We start from the raw sequence: 25,241 nt of genomic DNA on the forward strand, positions 1-25,241 counted from the left end.
ATGTGTCCTGGCTTTCAGAGGCCCAGAAAGGACAGTCGGGTGGGGTTGGGGATTCAAAGCCCCACCGCCTGCTGAAGCCCTCATCCAAGAATTTGGATAGAAGATAATGCCACCTTCATGAGGGTTAGTAACAAAACCAATTTTAATTTTAATTACAAAACGCGTGCTCTGTGATTCCCCTATGGAGACTCCTGCTCCGTTTTACTTTTTGAAAAAGTTTTTCTTATTTTTTCCTCCACATCAATAACATTAAAAAAACATACATCACATATACCTTCAATAAAAATCAGTGTACAAATATTGTTGCTTAAAAACAATAGTACAATAACCTAAGTTGCATTCCCATTTTTAAATTTTGTTATTTAATCCATCTCAATCTTCCCTCTCTCCACTCCCCTCTTCCTATCTCAGGTGGCTATTCCACCTCTAGTACCTACCTTCTTACACCTTCTCTCCCCTTTCCTACTACCAACTCTTTCTCCTTCCTTCTTACTTCTCCGCCTTTCCTTCTCGTTCCTTCCCCCTTCTCTACCTCCCCTTCTACTCTCACTCCTTTCCTTCTTACCTACTTCCTCTTATGTTCTATTAAATCCTTCCCTGAGTGGATAATTTAATTACAAAGATTTGTACACGCAAAACACACTCCTCCGTGTGTTTCTCTTCTCGCCTTTTCTTACAGACCTACATGGGGTTTTTAAAAAGCCCAGTTCTCCAAATCAGAGTCCTTTGGCACAGTCACTTTTTCCCCAAAGGCAGCTGGATTTTTCTTTTGTTTTGCCCTGAAGACATTTCGCTTCTCATCTAAAAAGTGTCTTCAGTTCTAAGTGAATGCTGGAAAACAGACGGGTTTAACTTCCTTGCAGTCGCCTGGTCATTAGCCCTCTAACTTCTTCAAGAAAAAACAAAGAAGTTGCTTTTTCTGCAAAATGTCTTAAGATTTGGGGAACTGGATTTTCAAAACCCCTGTTTGGAATCTTGGAATCCTGCATTCAGTTTTGGTCGCCACAATGCAAAAAGGATTCTCAGTGTAGAGAAGAGCAACAAAGAGGATTGGAGGACTGGAGGCTAAAACACATGAAGAACGGTTGCAGGAACTGGGTATGTCTAGTTTAATGAAAAGAAGGACCGGGGAGACATGAAAGCAGTCTTCCAATATCTCAGGAGTTGCCACAAAGAAGAGGGAGTCAACCTACTCTCCAAAGCACCTGAGGGTAGAACAAGAAGCAACGGGTGGAAACTAAACAAGGAGAGAAGCAATTTAGAACTAAGGAGAAATTCCCTGTCAGTTAGAACAATTAATCAGTGGAACAGCTTGCCTCCAGAAGTTGTAAATGCTCCAAACACTGGATGTTTTTAAGCAGATATTGGATAACCATTTGTCTGAAGTAGTAGTGTACGGTTTCCTGTCTAAGCAGAGGGTTGGACTAGAAGACCTCCAAGGTCCCTTCCAACTCTATTATTAAGAAAACACAAGGAGACTGAGAATATCAGTAGACATTTTGCACAGTTGTTGCCTCCCGTTCGGGCCTAACTACATTGAGGCAGCTACCTGCGCTCTTTTTATCAGGAAAACTGGCAAAGGAGATGGATTGAATCATTCCCAAACCTCTTCCTTCCCTCCGGGCCACCGATTCGCGCCTCTTACCGTAAAGCCGGTACATTCCCCACATCTCATCCTGCGAGATCGTGTTCTTTCCTGTCAAGGTGGCATTCACATGCATCAAGGCGTTGGGATCCAGGGAGTGCATCAGACCTAACGCATGGCCAATTTCATGGGCGGCCACGTGAACCAGGTCCGTCAGCCAGACTCCTTTAAAAAGACAACAACAAAAGGAACCTAATCAAGTGGTTGAATTGAATGTAGGAAAAAAACACTACAGTGGTACCTCTACTTATGAACTTGATTCGTTCTGTGAACAGGTTCCTAAGTAGAAAAGTTTGTAAGAAGAAGCAATTTTTCCCATGTAAAAGTAAATAATGCATGTGATTGGGGAAACCTCAGGGAGGGTGGAGGCACTATTTCCTCCAAGGAGATTCCTAGAGAGGCCCCATGGAGGCTTCTTCCCGCTTTTTCCGGCCCTGTTTCCTCTTGAGATTCCTAGAGAGGCCCCACGGAGGCATCTCCCTGCCTTTTCCAGTCACAGTTTTGGAGACTCGGGTTTGTAAGTGGAAAATGGTTCTTGAGAAGAGGCAAAAAAATCTTGAACACCCAGTTCTTATCTAGAAAAGTTCGTAAGTAGTGGCGTTTGTAGGTAGAGGTACCATTGTATTATAAAAGATATTTGGACCAATTCAGGATGCTTCAGGATTAACCAACCCACCCACCCACTCCCGCCAGGAACAGGAAGGATTAAGTTTGTTTCGTGCACTGTCGTGGTTTGGTTTTTCCAAATCGACAGATGTTGAAAAAATAAAATATAATCACAGCCCTCAATTTCTTAACAATTCACTTAGTGACCAGCTGCGCTGAAAAAATTGACTGTTTTTCACATTTAACCGTCACATTGTCCCTATGGTCATGTGATCAGAATTCAGATGCCTGGCAACCAACTTGCATTTACGACCTGCTTAGCGTCCCTTGGTCACGTGATCCCCTTTTCTGACACCGTGTTCCTCATTAATGACCGCAGCCAGTCACATAACCCCTGTGGCGAGGAAGGAGCAAAGCTCCCTTAAGAACTGTCTCGCTTAAGCAGCTAAAATTTTGGACTCCGGAGGACTACCCTCACTTTGGTTATAACGCCGCCGCAGCCAATACCTGCCTTTTGATCCTGTCATTTTGCAACTCTTCTCCGCTCTGCAAAAGGGCAGGATTCCCAAATGGTTGGAGAATTCACTTTCCAGCTCATTCTTTTCTTGAAACACAAGATGTTTTGGAGGTTAGAAGATTTCTTTCCTTCAAGCCCCTGAGCAAATCTCCCAAACCCTTTCCTTAATTTAAAACAGAAGAGGCGGTAGCAATAGAATTGATTCAGCTGCTCTTGCATTGTATTACTCCGTGTCCTGGATTAACGTTCCTTTCTCATCCAGCCCCAAGGATGTATTTTTTTTTTTCATTTAAAAATAAGTAAATAAATAGACCGAAGCCTCAAAAATGCAACCCGGTCTTGACTCCAGCTGCAGCTGTCTCGAAATTTAGTAATGCAAAAATTCTCGGTCTTTTGTGTCGCTTGGTCTTCTTCAATAGGAAGTGCTTGCAAACTTGTCTCGAGAAGGTTAAATTCTTGGATGTTTGGAGCAGAAAAAAGAGAGAGGAAATAACAGATTTTCCTTGTCTTGGAGACAGTACAGCTGCCGCCAGGGATTTTGCCGTTGTAAAAAAAAAATGTCCGTTTCCTGATCCGAATAAATCCCAACATCCCTTTGCAAAGTTTTGAGATTAGTTTTATGAGCGAATAATTTTGTCTCCTGTTTTCAGCCTAGGCTGTGTGAGTTTGGCAATCCTTAAGAGAGATTGTTAAAAACAGGACGGTGGCAAAATAATATTCAACATTAGGGAAGTCCCAGATCTTTTCGACAAAGCCCTGATAAATCAAAATGTTTGATTTATCCCTATTTGATGGGCTCATTAACCATTTGAATTAAATGGTTGTTTCTTATTTTAAATTAGCTCCTGGCACACTTGCATCTTGAAACAAAGAGCAGCAAATTTTTCTGCTATATTCTTCCCAAATGGGGCATCAGGTATCCAGATCACAAATTGAAGATTCCAGAAACCTCTGCATGCTGCATCTTGCTGGTAATAACTCTCCTTGGAGTGAAGATTATTTATACCATTAGGCAAACGTTGGATCATCCAGGAACTCTGATTTGCTATTTTCAAATCCCGCTCTCTGCAGAAACAGGCCCAGAACAGGGGCTCATACAGAGATATGACAGACTCTTTAAGAGAAGCACTCTTTTTTCCTATTCTTTTTAATATGTTTGTGAGTGACATAGGCGAAGGTTTGGTAGGGAAGGTTCGCCTATTTGCTGATGACTCTATAAAGTGTGCAATGTCCGTCCATTACCCTGGGGGGGGAATTATTGACCCCCTCAGAGAGGGTCCGCAACTTGGGCGTCCTCCTCGATCCACAGCTCACATTAGAAAACCATCTCTCAGCTGTGGCGAGGGGGGCGTTTGCCCAGGTTCGCCTGGTGCACCAGTTGCGGCCCTATCTGGACCGGGACTCATTGCTCACAGTCACTCATGCCCTCATCACCTCGAGGTTCGACTACTGTAATGCTCTCTACATGGGGCTACCTTTGAAAAGTGTTCGGAAACTTCAGATCGTGCAGAATGCAGCTGCGAGAGCAGTCATGGGCTTACCTAGGTACGCCCATGTTTCACCATCACTCCGCAGTCTGCATTGGCTGCCGATCAATTTCCGGTCACAATTCAAAGTGTTGGTTATGACCTTTAAAGCCCTTCATGGCATCGGACCAGAATATCTCCGAGACCGCCTCCTGCCGCACGAATCCCAGCGACCGATTAGGTCCCACAGATTGGGCCTTCTCGGGGTCCCGTCAACTAAACAATGCCGGTTGGCGGGTCCCAGGGGAAGAGCCTTCTCTGTGGCGGCGCCGGCTCTCTGGAACCAACTCCCCCCGGAGATTAGAACTGCCCCTACTCTTCCTGCCTTCCGAAAACTCCTTAAGACTCACCTTTGCCATCAGGCATGGGGAAACTAAACATCTCCCCTGGGCATGTTAATTATACATGGTATGCTTGTGTGTGTGTTTGCTATTACATGGGGTTTTCTTAAATCGTTAAATATTTTAATTAATTGGATTGTTGTGACTGTTTTTACTTGTTGTGAGCCGCCCCGAGTCTTCGGAGAGGGGCGGCATAAAAGTCCAACTAATAAATAAATAAATAAATAATAAATAGGGTTGATATTCCTTGAGGTTTCTATAATATTGCAAATGATTTAGCTTTACTAGATAAGTGGTCAAACAATGGAAACTGCAGTTTAATGTTTCAAAATGTAAAATAATGCACTTGGGAAAAGGAATCCTCAATTTGAGTATTGTATTTTCAGTTCTGTGTTAGCAAAAACTTCAGAAGAGAAGGATTTAGGGGTAGTAATTTCTGACGGTCTCAAAATGGGTGAAGAGTGTGGTCAGGCGGTAGGGAAAGCAAGTAGAATGCTTGGCTGCATAGCTAAGGGTATAACAAGGAGGAAGAGGGAGATTGTGATCCCGCTGTATAGAGCGCTGGTGAGACCACATTTGGAATACTGTGTCCAGTTCTGGAGACCTCACCTACAAAAAGATATTGATCAAATTGAACGGGTCCAAAGACGGGCTACAAAAATGGTGGAAAGTCTTAAGCATCAAACTTATCAGGAAAGACTTCATGAACTCCATCTGTATAGTCTGGAGGACAGAAGAAAAAGGGGGCGCATGATCAAAACATTTAAATATGTGAAAGAGTTAAATAAGGTTCAGGAGGAAAGTGTTTTTAATAGCAAAGTGAACCCAAGAACAAGGGGGCACAATCTGAGGTTAGTTGGGAGAAAGATAAAAAGCAACGTGAGGAAATATTATTTGACTGAAAGAGTTAGTAGATACTTGGAACAAACTTCCAGGGGACATGGTTGGTAAATCCACAGGAACTGAATTGAAACATGCCTGGGATAAACCCATATCCATCCTAAGATAAAATACAGGAAATAGTATAAGGGCAGACGAGATGGACCAGGAGGTCTTTTTCTGCCGTCAATCTTCTATGTTTCTATGTTCTTGAAAAATACTTAATGAGGAAAGGCTCATCTGGACCCAACGGGCCATATGTTTAGCATTTTATGGAACTTTTTTTTAAAAAAATAACATCGGCCGCTGAGCTCCTGCAAAGTCTACAGAACAAAAGCCATCACCCAGATGGAGAAAAATGTAAACAGCTTTGTTTTTCGGATGCGAAAGAGAGCATGACAAATGCTCGATAACGCTCAGCCTGCTTTTGGGTCTCAGCCAGCAGGCAACAGTTTCAAGCAAAAACTTCAGTTTCAGCTGCCAGAAATATTTTTACCGGCAACATTCCAGGGAGCAAAGTCTTTATTTGAAAGGCATCGGAATGGCGAAATCTGACAGGCTGGGAGAGCAACCCGGAGGAACGCAACAGAGCAGTTACGACACTGAAAAAAAGTGACTTATGACCATTTTTCACACTTATGACTACTGCAGCAGCCTCACAGTCGCGTGATTGACATTCGGACACTTGACTCATATATATGACTGTCGCAGCATCCTGCAATCACGCGATCCACTTGTGCGACCTTCTGACAAGCAAAGAAACCAGATTCACTTAACAGCCGTGGGACTAAATTCACTGAATACCTTTTTCAATGAGCAACGAATTATGGATATGAACATAGAGAAACATAGAAGATTGAGGGCAGAAAAAGACCTCCTGGTCCATCGAGTCTGCCCTTATACTATTTCCTGAATTTTATCTTAGGATGGATATATGTTTATCCCAGACATGTTTAAATTCAGTTCCTGTGGATTTACCAACCACGTCTGCTGGAAGTTTGTTCCAAGCATCTACTACTCTTTCAGTAAAATAATATTTTCTCACATTGCTTCTGATCTTTCCCCCAACTAACCTCAGAGTGTGCCCCCCTTGTCCTTGTGTTCACTTTCCTATTAAAAACACTTCCCTCCTGAACCTTATTTAACCCTTTAATATATTTAAATGTTTCGATCATGTCCCCCCCTTTCCCTTCTGTCCTCCAGACTATACAGGTTGAGTTCATGAAGTCTTTCCTGATCAGTTTGATGGTTAAGACCTTCCACCATTCTTGTAGCCCGTCTTTGGACCCGTTCAATTTTATCAATATCTTTATCAATATCTCAGTTGTCATAATTCAAAGACTAATTTGTATTCATCTTTTTCTTGCTAATAACCCAACCATGGTTTGGGGAAAGAATTTCATTTTGCTTAGTCAAGCCTTTTTTTTTACAGCTTGGGACCAAATATCTAAAGCCAAATTAGTCTTTATCTTCTTTCATCTTTCGATGATTCAAGGGTGTCAAATCTAATATTTTTAAATTTTGCAACAGGTTCTTTTTTAAAATTTCCTTTCATCTGGTTCCAGGATCTCTTAATTTCTATTGGATTTATAGCGGATCCCCCCCCCCCTCCATTGTACTCTTTCCACCAATCTTTTATCAACGAACCTCATTTCTATTCTGTTCAACTCAATTTTTCCTTCCCATCTCTCAGTTCTTTTTTTCCTTTATAACTTAAGATCCTGGGATCTTTGACTCCAGCCCACTTACCCTTTTTCCAGCTGAACCGAGTGTCCCCAACAATCCAGTATTCGTGATCGTCAAAATGAATCTCTCCCGTTTGCGGGAAAAAAGCGTGGGCTAACTCGCCCGTGATTCCATCGAAACAGTGGTGGATTTGCGATTCCATACAATCGGTGTGATCGATGGGGTAGAAACCTGGCAGGTAGGGCGGGAAGAAAGAGGGGTTAAAAAAAGAGAGAGATCATTTCACGTCTACAAACCAGGAGTATCCTAGCTAGTTTGTGTTTCTTCCCTTGGCCTTCCCAAGTTTTACTTTTAAATTTTACAGCTGTTCCTGCATTGTTTTCTCAACCGTTGTAACTTTAAAGGTGCGTGGACTTCAACTCCCAGAATTTCCCAGCCATGAGGAATGGCCGGGGAATTCTGGGAGTTTTAAATCCACACATTTTAAAAGTTACCAAGGTTGAGAAAAACACTGCATTCATTTAACACATCTGCAAAAATCCACCAGACTAAACACACTTATTGTACCAACCCTTAAAAACTGGGGAGAACCTGTGACTTCCCAACGCTATGCCTCAAATTTGTCCAAACCCTGTCCATCAATGAATGTCAGAGTCTAACTTGCAACCAGCAAGGGAAATTCTCACACACATCCATCCTCCTGGGGCCATATTTAATTGGAATTAAAAGCATGCAAAGTGCTTTAAATTCCAATTAAATATGTCTAATTGTTTCTCTATTATTAGTACCAATATTCAGATACCAATATTGTGTATATAAACATTGTTGTATCTTTGTATACTACTTTGTATACTATCATTGTTCCTATCACCCATTTCCTCCCACTTATGAATGTATGACTGTAACTTGTTGCTTGTATCCTTAAGATTTTTATTAATAATGATTGTTTCCTCATTGCTTATTTCAGTGTTTTTCAACCAGTGTGCCGTGGCACACTAGTGTGCCGCGAGACATGGTCAGGTGTGCCGCAAAGCTCAGCAAGAGAAAGAAAGAAAGCAAAAGAGAGAGAGAGAGAGAAAGAAAGCAAGAGAGAAAGAGAGAAGGAGAGAGAGAAAGAAAGCAAGAGAGAGAGAGAGAAAGAAAGCAAGAGAGAGAGAAAGAGAGAGAGAGAAAGCAAGAGAGAAAGAGAGAGAGAAAGAAAGCAAGAGAGAAAGAGAGAGAGAAAGAAAGCGAGAGAGAGAGAGAGAAAGAAAGCAAGAGAGAGAGAGAGAAAACAAGAGAAAGAGAGGCAGGGAAGGAGGGAGAGATAGAAAGAGAGCAAAAAAGAGAGGAAGGAAGGGAGAAAGAAAGAGGGATGGACAGATAGGGGAAGAAAGGAAGAGAGAGAAAGAGGGAGAGAAATAGAGCGAAAGGGAGGAAGAGAGAGATATAATTTTTTGTCCAAACTTTTTTTAGCCCCCCCACTGTCCCCCCCCTCAATGTGCCCCATGATTTTGTATATGTAAAAAATGTGCCGCAGCTCAAAAAAGGTTGAAAATCACTGGCTTATTTGACCCCGTATGGCAATCATTAAGAGTTGTACCACACGATTCTTGACAAATGTATCTTTTCTTTTATGTACACTGAGAGCATATGCACCAAAGACAAATTCCTTGTATGTCCAATCGCAATTTGATGGATAAAGAATTCTATCTATTCTAAATACGTACTTGACAAAACAAATAAATAAAAATAAATAAAATACCATTATTATTTTTACGGTAGTCCTGGCCCCACCTATACTTCGATTTTTAGAATGGGATCCTCGCCCTGCTTCTTGTGCAAAGTTAAATCCAAAGCAAACCCATTTTGGAAATCTTGTATTAAGCCCAAACATTTTATTTTTAATCTTCTCATTTCAACGTAGCACCCAGCCAGCTTCGAGACCTCAAAAAACGATATCTTTGCAACTCCCTCCGGATTCTTTTGCTCCCAGCCAAACTAAAATGTTCTGTTTTCAATTTAGTGACATGCAGAGATAGAACGGCATGATCTGGTCAGGGCTAAGCTATTTCTCTCTCCCCCGCGCCCCCCCCATCTGGAAGGATTGTTCAGCCAATCAATGACCTTGTGTTTTCCAGATGTTGCAGTGTAGCCCTCTGATTTGAGGATGGAAACTAACAGAAGATTTGTTGCGAAAGGTATTTCTCCCTTAGTCATCTGTGGCCACTGACAATCAAGTAGCCAGACGTGGCAAGTGAATGAACGTTTCGAGAAAATGTGGGTCTTGCTGGGGAACTGAGACTAAGATAAGCCTTAGAAATTAGACTTTTATAAAGGGTGGGGTTTTTAGGCTTTTCAGTCAGCCATTCTTGGTTTCATTCTTAGCATCCTGCAAACCACTAGCACTTAAGACTTAAAGCTTTACAGCCTTCTCTAAGCGGTATTCAGGGTCAGCCTCTTGCCCCCCAACCATCTGTGTCCTCATTTTACCCACCTTGGAAGGACGGAAGGCTGAGTCAACCTTGAGCTTGGTGAGATTCGAACTGCCAAATTGCAAGCAGCCGGCAGTTGGGAGAAGTAACCTGCAGTGCTGCACTCCTAGCCACTGCGCCACCATGGCTTGCTTCCTTTTCTTCCTTCCTTCCTTTTCTTCATCTTCCTTTCTTTCCTCTCCTCTCCTTTCCTTTCCTTCTTTCCTTTCCTTCTACCATCCTCCCTCCCTCCTCCCTCTGTCTCATTCTTTCTTCCTTTCCTTTCCTTTCCTTCTGCCATCCTTCCTTCCTCCTCCCTCTGTCTCATTCTTTCTTCCTTTCCTTTCCTTCTACCATCCTTCCTTCCTCCTCCCTCTGTCTTATTCTTTCTTCCTTTCCTTTCCTTCTACCATCCTTCCTTCCTCCTCCCTCTGTCTCATTCTTTTTTCCTTTCCTTTCCTTCTACCATCCTTCCTTCCTCCTCCCTCTGTCTCATTCTTTTTTCCTTTCCTTTCCTTCTACCATCCTTCCTTCCTCCTCCCTCTGTCTCATTCTTTCTTCCTTTCCTTTCCTTCTACCATCCTTCCTTCCTCCTCCCTCTGTCTCATTCTTTCTTCCTTTCCTTTCCTTCTACCATCCTTCCTTCCTCCTCCCTCTGTCTCATTCTTTCTTCCTTTCCTTTCCTTCTACGATCCTTCCTTCCTCCTCCCTCTGTCTCATTCTTTCTTCCTTTCCTTTCCTTCTACCATCCTTCCTTCCTCCTCCCTCTGTCTCATTCTTTCTTCCTTTCCTTTCCTTCTACCATCCTTCCTTCCTCCTCCCTCTGTCTCATTCTTTCTTCCTTTCCTTTCCTTCTACCATCCTTCCTTCCTCCTCCCTCTGTCTCATTCTTTCTTCCTTTCCTTTCCTTCTACCATCCTTCCTTCCTCCTCCCTCTGTCTCATTCTTTCTTCCTTTCCTTTCCTTTCCTTCTACCATCCTTCCTTCCTCCTCCCTCTATCTCATTCTTTCTTCCTTTCCTTTCCTTTTACCATCCTTCCTTCCTCCTCCCTCTGTCTCATTCTTTCTTCCTTTTCTTTCCTCTCCTTTCTTTTCCTCTCCTCCATTTACACTAGTACGTAGACTTATTTACTACTTCACAGCCTTCTCTAAGCACTTTACAGAATCAACATATTGCCCCCAAACCATCTGGGTCCTCATTTTACCCACCTCGGAAGGACGGAAGGCTGAGTCACCCTTGAGCCTGGTGAGATTTGAACTGCCAAATTGCAGACAGACGGCAGTCAGCAGAAGTAGCCTGCAGTACTGCCCTCTAACCACTGCGCCACCGCATCTCTTATTCCTTAATCATCCTTAATCATTGCATCCTTAATCTTTGTTACTTCTTGTCACGTTGTATTACAGGCGGTCCTTGACTTAACTACCACAGTTGAGCCGAACATTTCTGTTGCTAAGCAAGACAGTCACAAAGCCAGCTTTGCCCCATTTTACGATCTTATCATGTCACCGTTGTTAAATGAATCCCTGCAGTCACACGTTTGTTAAATGAATCTGGGCTTCCCCGTTGACTGTTCATCGGAGGTTCGGGAGAATGTAATCCCAAACTGTTGTAAATACGAACTAGTTGCCAAGGATCTGAATTTTGATCACATGGCCACAGGGATGCCGCAATTGGACGATAAGTGATGTTAAACAGTCATGTCACTTTTTTCACCGCCATTACAACTTCAGTCATTAAACAAAAGGTTATAAGTCAAGGACGGCCTGTAATACAGAGCGGTAATTTAAGGATGCTTCCGTTGGAAGCGAAAATCAGCTGGGTAAAGGTACTTACCTATTGTGAGGTCGCTGGAGGCGCTCACTGGCACTTCGCGAAAGGTGAACGGGGAGACGTCGCTCCACATACGGAATGCTGCAGTCAGTCCTTTCCTGGTCTGGCTTTTGCCAATCAGATTTTTGGGAAAAGACAGAATTCTGCAGGGGAAACACAAAAATAAACCAAGAAATCAGTTCACAATTGATTCCTGCCTAGGTTTGACTTTGGCTGAGGACCAGCCAGGAATTTGGGGTTAGGCTATAAAAAGTTGACTCTTTTTAGGAAATGGACAAGAACATGCGTTGGATCTATTTAATCAGAATCAGAATAGCAGCATTGTAAGGGACCTTGGAGGTCTTCTAATCTAAACCCCTGGTCAAGCAGGAATTTGTACCATTAGAGACAAATGGTCCCTTATCCCATCACTCTGCTGAGTACCAAATTCCCACAGAACCATCTAATATTTGTTGTGGCCCATCCGTATCCTGCACAGCTGATTACAGATTCTGAGGATCGAGAGATGGATGTGGGTTGGTATCCTAGACCCGTGTAATTGGCACTCAAGTCTGATAGTGAGGAGGTTGGAGAGGATGTGGGGTTAGAGGCTGAAAGCTCAGGAGAAGACTAAGAGTGTCTTCTTGATGCCAGAGTTTTCAGAAGTGTCAGAAGGCATGAGTGGCTGAACAGGAGGAGGTTTCTGCTTGAATAGATCTATGGAACACTTGGCCGCGCCTTTTGGCTATTTAATGGTTAGTTGTGATGAGCTATTGCGGAAGTCAACTTTCAAATGTGAACGATGACTCTTGGATTTGACTCTTGGATTATTTATGTGAATTACAAACTAAGAAGGTGAAATCTGTATCTCCAGGCTTCCTGCCAACTCAGAGTGAGTCATGTAAATTAGGGATCTGAGATCAAAGAGAGACTATTGTGGAGTTTACATTATTGCTTGAGACTCTAACAAGCAGCTGTGACGAACGGACTTAACTCTGGCTTTGTTGATGTCTTTTAACCCTCCTTGCTACCAAACGATTAGAAATGACTTGCTTAAATCTTGTCAAATCTGTGTGTGTGTGGACCTACCTCTTGGGGAGGGCTGATCGCTAGGACGGAACAATATTTATCCATGTTGTATGGCTGTAGCAGTATTATTATCCTTCTCATCATCTCTACTACCTCCTCTTATCGGTATCATTAATATAATTATTATTACTCTGTTGCTTTGCGTGTATACCGAGAGCTTCTTCACCAGAGACAAATTCCTTGTGTGTCTTGATCACATTCGGCCAAATAAAATATTGTAGTAGAAATAATGTGCCTCCCTTAGTTCTTAGTGGAGGATCTTTTGTTTTTCCTAATGGGCTGAATCACAAAATTATCACACAGCACGAACGGTGTGTTTGTATTTCATTGGGACAATCCTTACAGCTCTGTTTTTCTTCTCTCTCTCTCTCAGCACCCGTGGAGACCAACAGCTGACGCAGAGAAAGAACAAAGTTCTACAAGGAGCATCTTTCTCCGATTAAGGCTTGGAATAAAAACACAGGTATTTGTATATTTGTTTGTAAAACGAGACACATCAAACATCGGCGTAAAAGAGGACAGAGAAGGGTATACAGTGGTACCTCTACCTACGAACACCTCTACTTACGAACTTTTTTAGATAAGAACCGGGTGTTCAAGATTTTTTTGCCTTTTCTCAAGAACCATTTTCCACTTACAAACCTGAGCTTCTGAAAATGTAACCGGAAAGGGCAGGGAGAAGCCTCTGTGGGTCCTCTCTAGGAATCTCCTGGGAGGAAACAGGGCCGGAAAAGGCGGGGAGAAGCCTCTGTGGGGCCTCTCTAGGAATCTCCCGGGAGGAAACAGGGCCAGAAAAGGCAGGGAGAAGCCTCTGTGGTGCCTCTCTAGGAATCTCCGGGGATGAAACAGGGCCAGAAAAGGCAGGGAGAAGCCTCTGTGGGGCCTCTAGGAATCTCCGCGGAGGAAACAGGGCCAGAAAAGGCAGGGAGAAGCCTCTGTGGAGCCTCTCTAGGAATCTCCTGGGAGGAAACAGGGCCAGAAAAGGCAGGGAGAAGCCTCTGTGGTGCCTCTCTAGGAATCTCCGGGGAGGAAACAGGGCCAGAAAAGGCAGGGAGAAGCCTCTGTGGTGCCTCTCTAGGAATCTCCGCGGAGGAAACAGGGCCAGAAAAGGCAGGGAGAAGCCTCTGTGGAGCCTCTCTAGGAATCTCCTGGGAGGAAACAGGGCCAGAAAAGGCAGGGAGAAGCCTCTGTGGAGCCTCTCTAGGAATCTCCTGGGAGGAAACAGGGCCTCCACCCTCCCTGTGGTTTCACCAATCGCACACATTATTTGCTTTTACATTGATTCCTGTGGGAAAAATTGCTTCTTACAAACTTTTGCACTTAAGAACCTGTTCACGGAACGAATTAAGTTCGTAAGTAGAGGTTCCACTGTGTGTGTGTGTGTGTGTGTGTGTGTGTGTGTGTATATATATATATATATATTTCTCAGCCAAATATGAGCCAAACCTTATTGAAGGAAAACACAAGCCATGCATGAGGTTTGCCGTGGCCAACAGGGCCTCCCTCTGCCAGTCTTGACTTTGGCAAGGTTTTGCCTGGCAGGGCCAAAAAAAATCCTCTTTTTTTAAAAAAAAACTTGGCAGTTTCCTGCCAGGCATCAAAAAAGAGGCAGTGTGTTGTCACAGTTGTTCCTGGAGCTTCAAGATGGTCAGAAATGCCAACAATTATGTTGCCTGCAGCTGTTTCTGCACCAGCTTCAAAGTTGTTGCTTTGTTCCAAGCGTGCAAAAGAAAAAATTAACGTCTTCTTTCGTTCTAACCTTTCGAGAGGTTGGATTTCATTTCCTGCCTTTCCATTTCGCAAGTGGGCAAGCATGAATTTCCAAAAAATAAAAGAGGAAAAATGAATTCCAAAGTCCGTCAAATCTTAGCCTATTATAATTCCAAACAGAGATCATTTTTTCCCTTTGAATCTGTTGATCTCTGCATGCAAAGAAATCTTTGTCCTCCCAGATAAATAAATGGTGTTGGTCCAAATTTTTATCCAGCCATCTCCATTTTGGCACTTCCCGAGGCAAAATTCATTTTTTAGAGTTGTGCAATGCTGTTTTGCAGTTTCATTATTTTTTTAAAAAAAGGAGACAGAGTTTTCAAAGGGGGAATATATGGAGTAAAATGCATATTACTAAGGGAAAGGCACAAAGGCCGTTTAAGTTTGATTCGGGTGTTGAGTTTATTTATTTTAGAAAGTGTGCAAAAAAATAATTTTTGGGGTGGGGTGTTTTTTTTCTTGGTAGCCTGATGTACAAATACAACAAAATAAGAGATGGAATGGAATGATTTATGGGACATGTATTTCATGACATCATACGGACAGTTCAAAAGAATTTTTTTTTTAAAGAAAAAAATCCAGACTTTTTGGAGACTTACAAAGCCACTCAATTTGGGTGTCTGCGTAAGATTTCTCTCAAGAAAACAATGGTTTGATTAACCGTCCATTTGTTTAACGAACGGAGATAACGTGCATTTATTTCGGGTTCGGAAATTTAACTCTCAAAACGAAGGGTATAATTCTGAGCGTGAGGAGGCGAGAAATGTGACATCCGTGGGTCGCGATTGTTTTATCTGTATTGATTTGAATGAAGTTAAATTCTAAATTACACCTCCCCCCATAGTTCCCTCTAAGCTGAGCAGTGAGCAATCGCTCACTTAAAAATCATCATCAACTCAGAGTTTTCCAAACCTGCCCAGAAGCCGAGAGGGAAAGAGTGAGAGGGAAGGAGAGAGAGAGGAAGAGAGAGAAACAGATAGAAAAAAGAGAGGAAGGAAAAGAAAAAGAAAAAGAATGGGAGTAAGGAAGAGAGAAAGAAAATCAAAATCTAGTTTGAAACTAGCTCAACTATTTAAGTGGCATTTTGATATTGATAGAGTTGCCCTATTATGGGCTCACTGTTATAGACACACAGTACAGTATTTTATTTTGAAGTTCTCTGAGGCAAAACAGGGTGGGTTTTTTGTTTGTTTGTTTATTTATTTATTCTGTGCCACCCAGTCCCGAAGGGACTGCCGCTCAGACACTATACTTTTCCGCCCACCCCCCAAAAAAATTAGAGGGAACACTGCCTCCCCCCCTCCATCTTAAACCCCCCAATTCGCTTCAATGGGCCTGTTCATTTTTGCCCATCACTGTGGTCCAGAATAACCTGAAGAAAATTATACATCCTTGGTTTAAATTTGGGTGAATTTGCCATAGTTGTGCTCTTGACTCAGGAAAAAAAAAAGCCACCTAAAATTTTAATTCTAGTTGCTTCCTCCTCGCTATCCTTGATTGTATTGGTTCTTGATATTCTTTATTTTTATTTTTATTTTTTTATTTGTCATACAAATATAGTATTGTAGTATGTTTAACATAATATAAGTATAAAGTAGACATAGAAAAGATAAAATGACATTAGGACAGGGACGGTAGGCACGAAGGTGCACTTATGAATTCTTCCCCATTTTAGCAAGAATAGAAACCAACTCTGGTTTTCTATTCTGTAATTGTTTCACATTTAGTCTGGAGGGGATAGAGAGCGTTCTTACTTGTAAGTTAAGTTGAAATGATCCCACTTGAGACGTCCTGGCGTCAACGTGTAACGTTTTTTCCGGAGATGAGGAGGCAGGGGTGGGAAGGGCACCTTTTGAAGACCCAAGTCAACTCCAAGGGTTACACCAGGTATGTCCGCGTCTTCCTTTAAAGACAGAGGAACAAGTCAGAAGCTTTGGAGCAACCACCTTAATAACAGAGAGCATCTTCAAACAGCTCCCAGACCAAGTCAGTTTCTCAGCATTTTCTCTATTTTGCAGCACCCATTCTTTTTTCTGGAAAAGTCATTTTTTTTGTCTTGGTTCTCCCACTAAACCAGTGGTTCCCAACCTTTTGGGGGGCCACATCCCACCTAAGCATCTTTAAAATCCTGATTCCCCACCCCCACCCCCATGACATATAATTCTTGCTATTCAAAAATGAACTACTACTCATGCGGAAGAAACATAAAAGGCTATTAACCTGGTTTAAACAAGGTTCCAAGTGCTCCCATTAAAAATCAAGTTAACTTCATTTTAACAAGGTTCCAAATTGCCCCCCATGGCAATTTAGAACCATTGCTCTAAACTAATTTAAATCAATTTATCTTAGGTCAGCACACTTCAGATATGATGGATTTTAACCTTCCCTCCATCAGCCCATTTATGCCACAGATAGTAGATATCTGGATGACACCAGATTGTCTACTCTAATCTTACCAAATCAGTATATTTTCCAAGAAAAAAACGAGCTTTTCCAAGTTACTAGCCCCTGGGATGTATTTCTCAGAATTCGGTTGCCACTGAATCTGGTGTCTCCATTTAGCAATTATGGGTATTAGCTATTCATTGTCTTTCCAAGAGTCACCCAGCCTCCTTATTTAAAGACATCCAAGCTGTAGAGCCTCTCTTAGACTTTTGGAAGGAGATTTTTTTAAATTAGTCATCTGTTGTATAATAAAGCATTTTTTTCTAAACCAGCTCATTTGTGCAAAAAGGAGGTTTTTTTTGCTGTGTGCAAAAATATGTGGTTTTGGGGGGAACAGGGCCAAGATCAAGAAAAAGGCAAGGCAAAATGAGAGAAAACGAGTCCACCCCCCCTTTTAGAAATAGAATAAAAGCCACAGCTGATCAGTTCGCTTACTTCTGTCCTAAAGGCGAAGCAAAAGGGGGTAAATGTTAAAAACTAATGTGATCAGGGAAAAAATAATCCTGAATTTCGCCCTATGAATTTCAGAGTCACAAGAAAACCTCCCAAGACGTCTCTTTATTGAAAAGCTTGTTGGTTTATTTATTTTTTATTTATTTATGTTTCTTGTTTTTTAGAGCTGGAACCAAAACAAATATTGGCCTGGCTGATATATAACACTTTAAAAGACCCTTTTATGCTGTTGTTCTCCACTGTTTCCTGAACCAAATAATCACAGGGGGGCCCTGCCATGTAATGTCAGCTGTTGAAGGTGAGCCAATTCTGGCCTTATAGATTTTGGGGAGGAAAAAGGTCACCCATCAGAAGAGAAGGGGGGTCGGGTATGTTCAATATATTAAAGCTTTTGATTCATAGCTGCTGGTAACTAAGTCTCCAACTTCACCCCAGCTTTCTTAACTACAAAAAGAAGCGACATAGCCACTAACATTTAATTGATGGTCTAGGAGTTTTACAGATAGATGGATGGATAGATGGATAGATGGATGGATGGATGGATGGATTAGTTGGGGGAAAGATCAAAAGCAACATGAGAAAATATTATTTTACTGAAAGAGTAGTAGATCCTTGGAACAAACTTCCAGCAGACGTGGTAGATAAATACACAGTAACTGAATTTAAACATGCCTGGGATAAACATATATCCATCCTAACATAAAATACAGAAAATAGTGTAAGGGCAGACTAGATGGACCATGAGGTCTTTTTCTGCCGTCAGACTTCTATGTTTCTATGTTTCTATGATAGATGGATAGATATGATAGATAGGTAGGTAGGTAGGTAGGTAGGTAGGTAGATAGAGATAGGTAGATACAGTAGATAGATAGATAGATAGATAGATAGATAGATAGAGATAGGTAGATACAGTAGATAGATAGATAGATAGATAGATAGATAGATAGATAGATAGATAGATAGATAGATAGATATAGGTAGATACGATAGATAGATAGATAGATAGATAGATAGATAGATAGATAGATAGATAGAGATAGGTAGATACAGTAGATAGATGATAGATAGATAGATAGATAGATAGATAGATAGATAGATAGGTGTGTAATATATTTTTTGCTGATAATGAAAAGGGAGACTAGTATAGATCTATTTCAAGCTGTTTTGCTCTCATCAGCAAGCCATACCCTTATTGGGATTTATAGTAATACAGTACATTTATATATATATATATTACTATAAAACCTTTTAACAGATTAACAGAGTTGGAAGGGACCTTGTAGGTCATCTAGTCCAACCCCTTGGCCAAGCAGGGGACCCTACACCATTTCTGACCGATGGCAGTCCAGTCTCTTCTTGAAAGCTTCCAGTGATGAAGCTCCCACAACTTCTAAAGGCAACTTCTATTCAGTCGATGTATTGTTCTCACTGTCAGAAAATGTTTCCTTATTTCCAGGTCGAATCTCTCCTTGGTCAGTTTCCCTCTTTTATTCCTTGTCTGGTGCTCTGGAAAATAGCTTGACCCCCCTCCTCTCTGTGGTAGCCCCTCAAATATTGGAAGATGCTATCGTGTCTCCCCTGGTCCTTCTCTTTCCTAGACTGGCCATTCCCAGATCCTGCAACCGTCCATCGTATGTTTTAGCTTCCAGTCCCTTCATCATCTTTGTTGCTCTTCTCTGTGCTCTTTCTACAGTCTCAATATCTTTTTTATAGTTTTGTGTCCATGCCTAGACCTTCAGTTAAAAGTTGGAGATTATGTCTGTCTGTCTCCCCCCCCTCTCTCTGACACACACACAAAGTTCTCATTCTCAGAAACTCAGTAGGATGAAAACGAGCAAATCTCAAAGAGTTGAAATCTGCAACCCATTAACCCAGGAGGTTGCGGTGATATCACAATTTGAAAATTCTCCTCCTCCCGAGAAGCTTCTTCGGAATTTATGCCTCTCCGTTCAGAGACACCAAGAATCCTAACAAACCCCGAACCTCATGTTCTTATCTAGCTTGGGAGTATCATGAAAATTGTACGGCTGTCGCCTCCACTTTCCTGCCAAAAACCTCGCTGCAGAAGTATTAAATCCAATTTTGGACGGGTGGTGGCTGGAGAGCTAACGTTGCTCTCTTTTTTTCTCCCCCTTCCCAGATTAGATAGAGAGGCTTTCTCTCCTGTTAGAAAAGTAGTGAAAGGTCTCTTAACTCTGACCCTTGAAAGGCAAATCTTTCCTTATCTGGAAAGACTTCATGAACTCAACCCGTACAGTCTGGAGGAGAGAAGGGAAAGGGGGAACATGATCGAAACATTTAAATATTATTATTATTATTATTATTATTATTATTATTATTATTATTATTATTATTATTATTATTAATTAGACTTGTATGCTGCCCCTCTCTGGGGATCCAGGGCGTCTCACAACATACAATGCAAACAAAGGGTATACAAATCTAATAGTTAAAAATATAAACTAAAACCCCATTAATTTATATTAAATAAATAAATATGTTAAAGGGTTAAATAAAGTTCAGGAGGGAAGTGTTTTTAATAGGAAAGTGAACACAAGAACAAGGGGGCACAATTCAATTTTCAATTCAATTTATTAGATTTGTATGCCGCCCCTATCCGAAGACTCTGGGCGGCTCACAACAGAATAAAAACAGTATAACAATGGAACAAATCTAATAATAAAATATATAAAAACCTCAGCAATTAAAAACCATACAGCACATACACATCAAACATGAAATATAATAAGCTTGGGTGAGATGTCTTAGTTCCCCCATGCCTGGCGATATAGGTGGGTCTTAAGTAACTTGCGAAGACAAGGAGGGTGGGAGCCGTTCTAATCTCCGAGGTTAGTTGGGGGAAAGATCAGAAGCAACATGAGAAAATATTATTTGACCGAAAGAGTCGTACATGCTTGAAACAAATTTCCAGCAGACGTAGTTGGTAAATCCACAGGAACTGAATTTAAACATGCCTGGGATAAACATATATCCATTGTAAGATAAAATACAGGAAATAGTATAAGGGCAGACTAGATGGACCATGAGGTCTTTTTCTGCCGTCAGTCTTCTATGTTTCTATGTTTCTAAACAATGTACAGTACACACACGAAACTTAAAAGACGAGTATACTTTATATCTCCCCTCCCCTCCTATGGCTGGCTCTATTGACAGCCTACATTTGGTTCTTAGCGGTATTGAGACCAGTGGTTTAATTGATAACCTATATTTTATGTTTTGTATTGTATAGTAATGCATTTAGGTTCTTTTTATACAGTTAATAATAAAAAATACCTAACACGCTTTCTATTAAATAGAAACATTTTCATTGTGAATTAGTTTCCTTTTTCTTATCCATTTGTAGCACAGTGTCCAGATATCATAATAGTCAGAATCTTTTTTATCACTTAATACCATGATTAAGCCGATCCATCTCCTTCAATATTTTAATAATTGAGCCTTGCAGCGCCAAAAACAGTCTTTATCTGCTGTCAATCTTCTATGTCTCTATGTTTCTAATTCCTCGATATTTTCAATTTTGCTCATCTCAGCAAAAAAGGAGTGGGATGGTGTGGGGGGGAGAGAAAGTCCAGGGATGGATGAGTCACTCAGCTGCTGGGCTTAAGTAACAGAGAACTGGTTTTCTTGGAAGCAGTCCCAAGTGGCTTTCCTCCATGCCAAATTTTTCTCCTTGGATTTGCACTTTTCCACCACTCGCGGCAGGACTAACGTCTGCGCCGACGGCCTCGGGATGCCTCTTAAATTGTAAGTTTGGGAAGAAGGCCTGCTGGGCTAGCTTTTTCGGGCATGGCGGAAGGCGTTGAGAGGTTCAAGAAGGGAGAACGTAAGAAAAAGATCTTCTAGTTCCAGAAGGAGCATCACTGATAAAGATTTAAACAAGGGCGGTGTCGTTTTAATAGATCCGGTATCTGGGATCCTCTGTCCCAGAGCTGGATTGATGAGGTTCTTTGAAGAAAATCTCAATTTCTGCTTTGAAAATCTCACTCTCTGTGCAAAACAACCGCAAGGAATCATTTTGCCACCAGATGTTGCGAGTTTTGCTAGCATCCCTCAGCGCTGCCGAAGGCCACATCTGCTCAAACACTCCCACCCACCCCCAGCTAGAGAAAGTAACAGCTTTAGCCTGCAAAGCACATTGGTGCCTTCAGGAATAAGACCCCAGGCTCAACTTCTGCCTATTTGAATGGACAGCGCCTGAGAGAATGCCTGGCCCGGCAAGGAAGGAGGGCTGTGCAGGCACTCTGGGCTTCGAGCCAAGGAGTGGAGTTAAAAAGAGATAAAGGAAAGCCGAAAACTATTCAGTAACTTGTGGCTGCAAGTTTGATAATAATGGAACAGAACAGAGAAAAAGAGAGATTCAGAGTCAGGCAGGCTGGAGGCAACTTCAGATGTTGAGTTTCTTAACAAAAATGGAGCCACCGAATTGACATAGTTTTGCATAGACAGATGATTGATATATATAATATATGTATGCCGCCTCTATATATAGAGAGCGATTGATGATAGATAGATTGATTGATAGATTGATGATAATGATCGATGATAAATGGATAGATGTTAGAGGTGGTAGATGATAAATAGATGAGAGAGAGAGAGAGAGTTGGATGGATGGATAGATAATGATAGATGAGTGACGGATGATAGTTGACAGATAGAGATAATGATAGATGGTAGATGGATAGATGATAGACATGAGAGGATGGATGGATGGCTAGATAGATTAGATTAGATTAGATTTATTGGATTTATATGCCGCCCCTCTCCGCAAACTCGGGGCGGCTCACAACAATAATAAAAAACAGTACATAATAACAAATCCAATGCCCACCAATCTAATTAAATTTAAAATTAGTAATGTCATAAAACAATCCCAATATATATAAAAAAATAGGCACACAGTCAATCAATCAACAAAACAACATGGGCAAGGGGGAGGTGTTTTAGTTCCCCCATGCCTGACGGCAGAGGTGGGTCTTAAGGAGTTTACAAAAGGCAGGGAGGGTGGGGGCAATCCTAATCTCAGGGGGGAGCTGGTTCCAGAGGGTCGGGGCCCCCACAGAGAAGGCTCTTCCCCTGGGTCCCGCCAGACGACATTGTTTAGTCGACGGGACCCGAAGAAGGCCGACTCTGTGGGACCTAACCGGTCGCTGGGATTCGTGCGGCAGGAGGCGGTCCCGAAGATAGATGGATAAATGATAGAGATGATAGATTAGATAGATAGATGGATAGATAGATAGATTAGATGATAGACAGACAGACAGACATAGATAATGATAGATGGTATACGGATAGATGATAGAGATGATGGATTAGATAGAGAGAATGATAAATTGTGGATAAATGAGAGCGGCTGTCCAATCTTTTTTGTTTTTTAAACCTCTGGGTTGGGGGGGGGGGGGTGTTAGATCCATGGCCACCATCCCACACACCAGGTCTCAAAACAGGACACCAAAAATCCCTCCAACAGGTAAAGGGAGCATTTGTTCTTGGAAAAACACAGGTAGCATTCAAATCCCCTCCCGAGGGATTTGAAAATGTCTTGTTCTATTTTTAAGTCTACCTTGTCAAATTGTTGTGAGGGTATCGTGTGTGTGTGTGTGTGTGTTTGAAGGGACTGATTCCTTGGAAGAGAAGTGAGCAAGACAAACAGTCATATTTTAAATATCTGCAACTTACCTGCGTCGCCTCGGCTTCTCTCGCCAACGAATCTTCCAAAACCACCAGAAGAATCAAAAGCAGGAAAACGCCGGTGGAATTTCCAGGGCTTGGATATTTATGTTTTCTATGCCTGCCAGCAGGCAATAAAATAGGAGAAACGCTCGCAGGAGGATTTTTGAACTGCTCCATGGCTGCGTTTAATTAACACCGAGGGCGAAAGGAGAATTAAACCCGGGGAGGAAATTCAATCCCCAATACATCCACTTTTTGCAAAGCGAGATTGTTCTGAAAAGTAGGCGGAGATGGCAGAATTTCCTGGAGTGCTGAGAATTTTTTTCTGGGGCGATTTAAAAAAAAAAAAGGGTAGATGCAAATGCCAAGGTTTGAGTTAAGTCTCTTGACACGCTGCTCCGCCAAGGGAATCTCTCCTTGTGGAAGAAGGGAATGGAGAAGCAAAGGGGGGGGGGGAACAGCTGGAAAGGAAAAGGAGCAGGCGCTAAGCCAGCGGTTTCAGCATCTGGAGGAAGGCGGTCCTAGATCCCTGTGCTCACACACACACACAGGAGGAGGAGGAAAATGGTGGGACTCCCAATTAGTGGATTTTGAACACTCACGAGCCCGCCCTGAATCTTTTATCGATGGGATCTGTTCCACAGCCAGAGATCCACCCATGAGCAAAGACCTGGCTCTGAGGGTCTGATCTGCAAGGGGGGAATTTTGCAGTCTTACCCAATCAAGAATTGTCTAAAAATGCGAGTTCCCAGTGTATTTATAAATGAAAAGGCAACAGCCATTGCGATCTTTGGAATGTTTAAAATTTATTTATTTTAGTAATTTTTTCATAAATTTGAAAGGTTCTGGAGACCGCAATGGTTGTTGCCTTTTCAGATAGAGATAGATAGATAGATAGATAGATAGATAGATAGATAGATAGATAGATAGATAGATAGAGATAGGTAGATAGATAGAGATAGATAGATAGATAGATAGATAGATAGATAGATAGATAAAGCTATACACTGCTCAAAAAAATAAATAGGACACTCAAAGAACCCATCCTAGATCTGAATGAATGAAATATCCTCATTGGATACTTTGTTCTGTACAAAGTTGAATGTGCACAACAGTATGTGAAATAGATTGTCAATCAGTGTTGCTTCCTAAGTGGACAGTTTGATTTACTCGGAGTTATATTGTGTTGTTCAAGGGTTCCCTTTATTTTTTTGAGCAGTATATATTTGAGACTGAAAAAGCTTTCCATAGAAAGCTCAGTTTGGGAGCCAAAATCCTCTAGAGGTTTAGCGTACCTCACAGGGCTGTCGGGGAAAGTCAGAGAGGGAGAACTCGAATCAGCGCCTGGCGCTTTGTGAATTTGGCTGGAGGACAGGTAGGGAAGAAAAATGGGTCAGAAACAATGTAGAACAGGGGTGGGTGTGAAAGCCTGTGTACTTCAACTCCCAGAATTTTGGAAGTTGAAATCTTCAAGTTGTCAAGGTTGGAAAATCCTCATTTAGAGGGTCTCGCAACCCTCCTGTCCTATTGAAAAATAGGAAAAGTTTTTTGGGAGGAGGGGGGAATGATACTTTTATGCCATCCAGTTTTTCTCCCAAAGCAAATGCCGAAAACAACAGTGGGATGTAACAGGAAGTAAAAATGCTTAGCAAATATGATATCTGGCTCTTGCTGGACATATTTTAGACAATTGGGAGGTGGCGTGTTAAATTTGTGGCAGGCCTTACTGCCGAAACGATAAGGGACTAGAATCTTGTATAATGAACAGTGTTTCTTTTGGCAGAACTGAACTTGCCCCAAAGAAAGTCGGTACTGGACACCTCGAATACACCGTTTAATGCCTTTCTCAATTTTTTTCTGTAGATTCTTTTGCTATTAAAAAAAAAATCCACCATCTGCAGTATTTACATGCTTGACATAAAGCCACAATAAATATTACATAAGCGGCACAAAGAACAGTTCTTAATTCTGGCCATTTTTTTTTCCGTCCTCACATCTGGCTGTTTAATTTGGTCACCTCTCAAAAATCAGTGAATTCTGGCTCGGTACAATTTTAGACCAGAAGAGAAGGTTGTTGAGAAAGTGGTGGCGCTCCAACTCCAGCAGTCTTTGGAAGAAGCTCTCAAGAGTCTGGTTTCAGGCCCGGCTACAGCACGGAAACTGCTTTGCTCGCGTTGATGGATGATCTCTGGTGGGCCCGGGACGGGCTTGTCCTCTGTCCTGGTGCTTCTTGACCTCTCAGCGGCTTTCGATACCATCGACCATAGTATCCTTCTGCGCCGGCTGGAGGGGTTGGGAGTGGGAGGCACTGTTCTCCAGTGGTTCTCCTC

The 25,241-nt window shown here is 42.0% G+C and overlaps 1 protein-coding gene across 2 annotated transcripts in view; it reads right to left on the minus strand.

Moving 5' to 3' along the window:
• Positions 1 to 23,352, minus strand: part of MMP23B (matrix metallopeptidase 23B) — a 28,048-nt gene extending 4,696 nt beyond the window's left edge. The window contains exons 1-5 of one of the 2 annotated variants that reach the window (XM_070759189.1): positions 22,918 to 23,352; positions 16,077 to 16,225; positions 11,488 to 11,627; positions 7,264 to 7,431; positions 1,646 to 1,810 (exon numbers count right to left, since the gene is read on the minus strand). In XM_070759189.1, the coding sequence (XP_070615290.1) occupies positions 1,646 to 1,810; positions 7,264 to 7,431; positions 11,488 to 11,627; positions 16,077 to 16,225; positions 22,918 to 23,088 (793 nt within the window). In that variant the 5' untranslated portion in view covers positions 23,089 to 23,352. The remainder of the gene's footprint in view (positions 1 to 1,645; positions 1,811 to 7,263; positions 7,432 to 11,487; positions 11,628 to 16,076; positions 16,226 to 22,917) is intronic. The other variant, XM_070759190.1, reaches the window with a different exon arrangement.
• Positions 23,353 to 25,241: the final 1,889 nt, after the last annotated feature.

This window comes from Erythrolamprus reginae, chromosome 8 (genome assembly GCF_031021105.1).
Source record: "Erythrolamprus reginae isolate rEryReg1 chromosome 8, rEryReg1.hap1, whole genome shotgun sequence".
In the NCBI taxonomy this organism is placed as follows: Eukaryota; Metazoa; Chordata; class Lepidosauria; order Squamata; family Dipsadidae; genus Erythrolamprus; species Erythrolamprus reginae.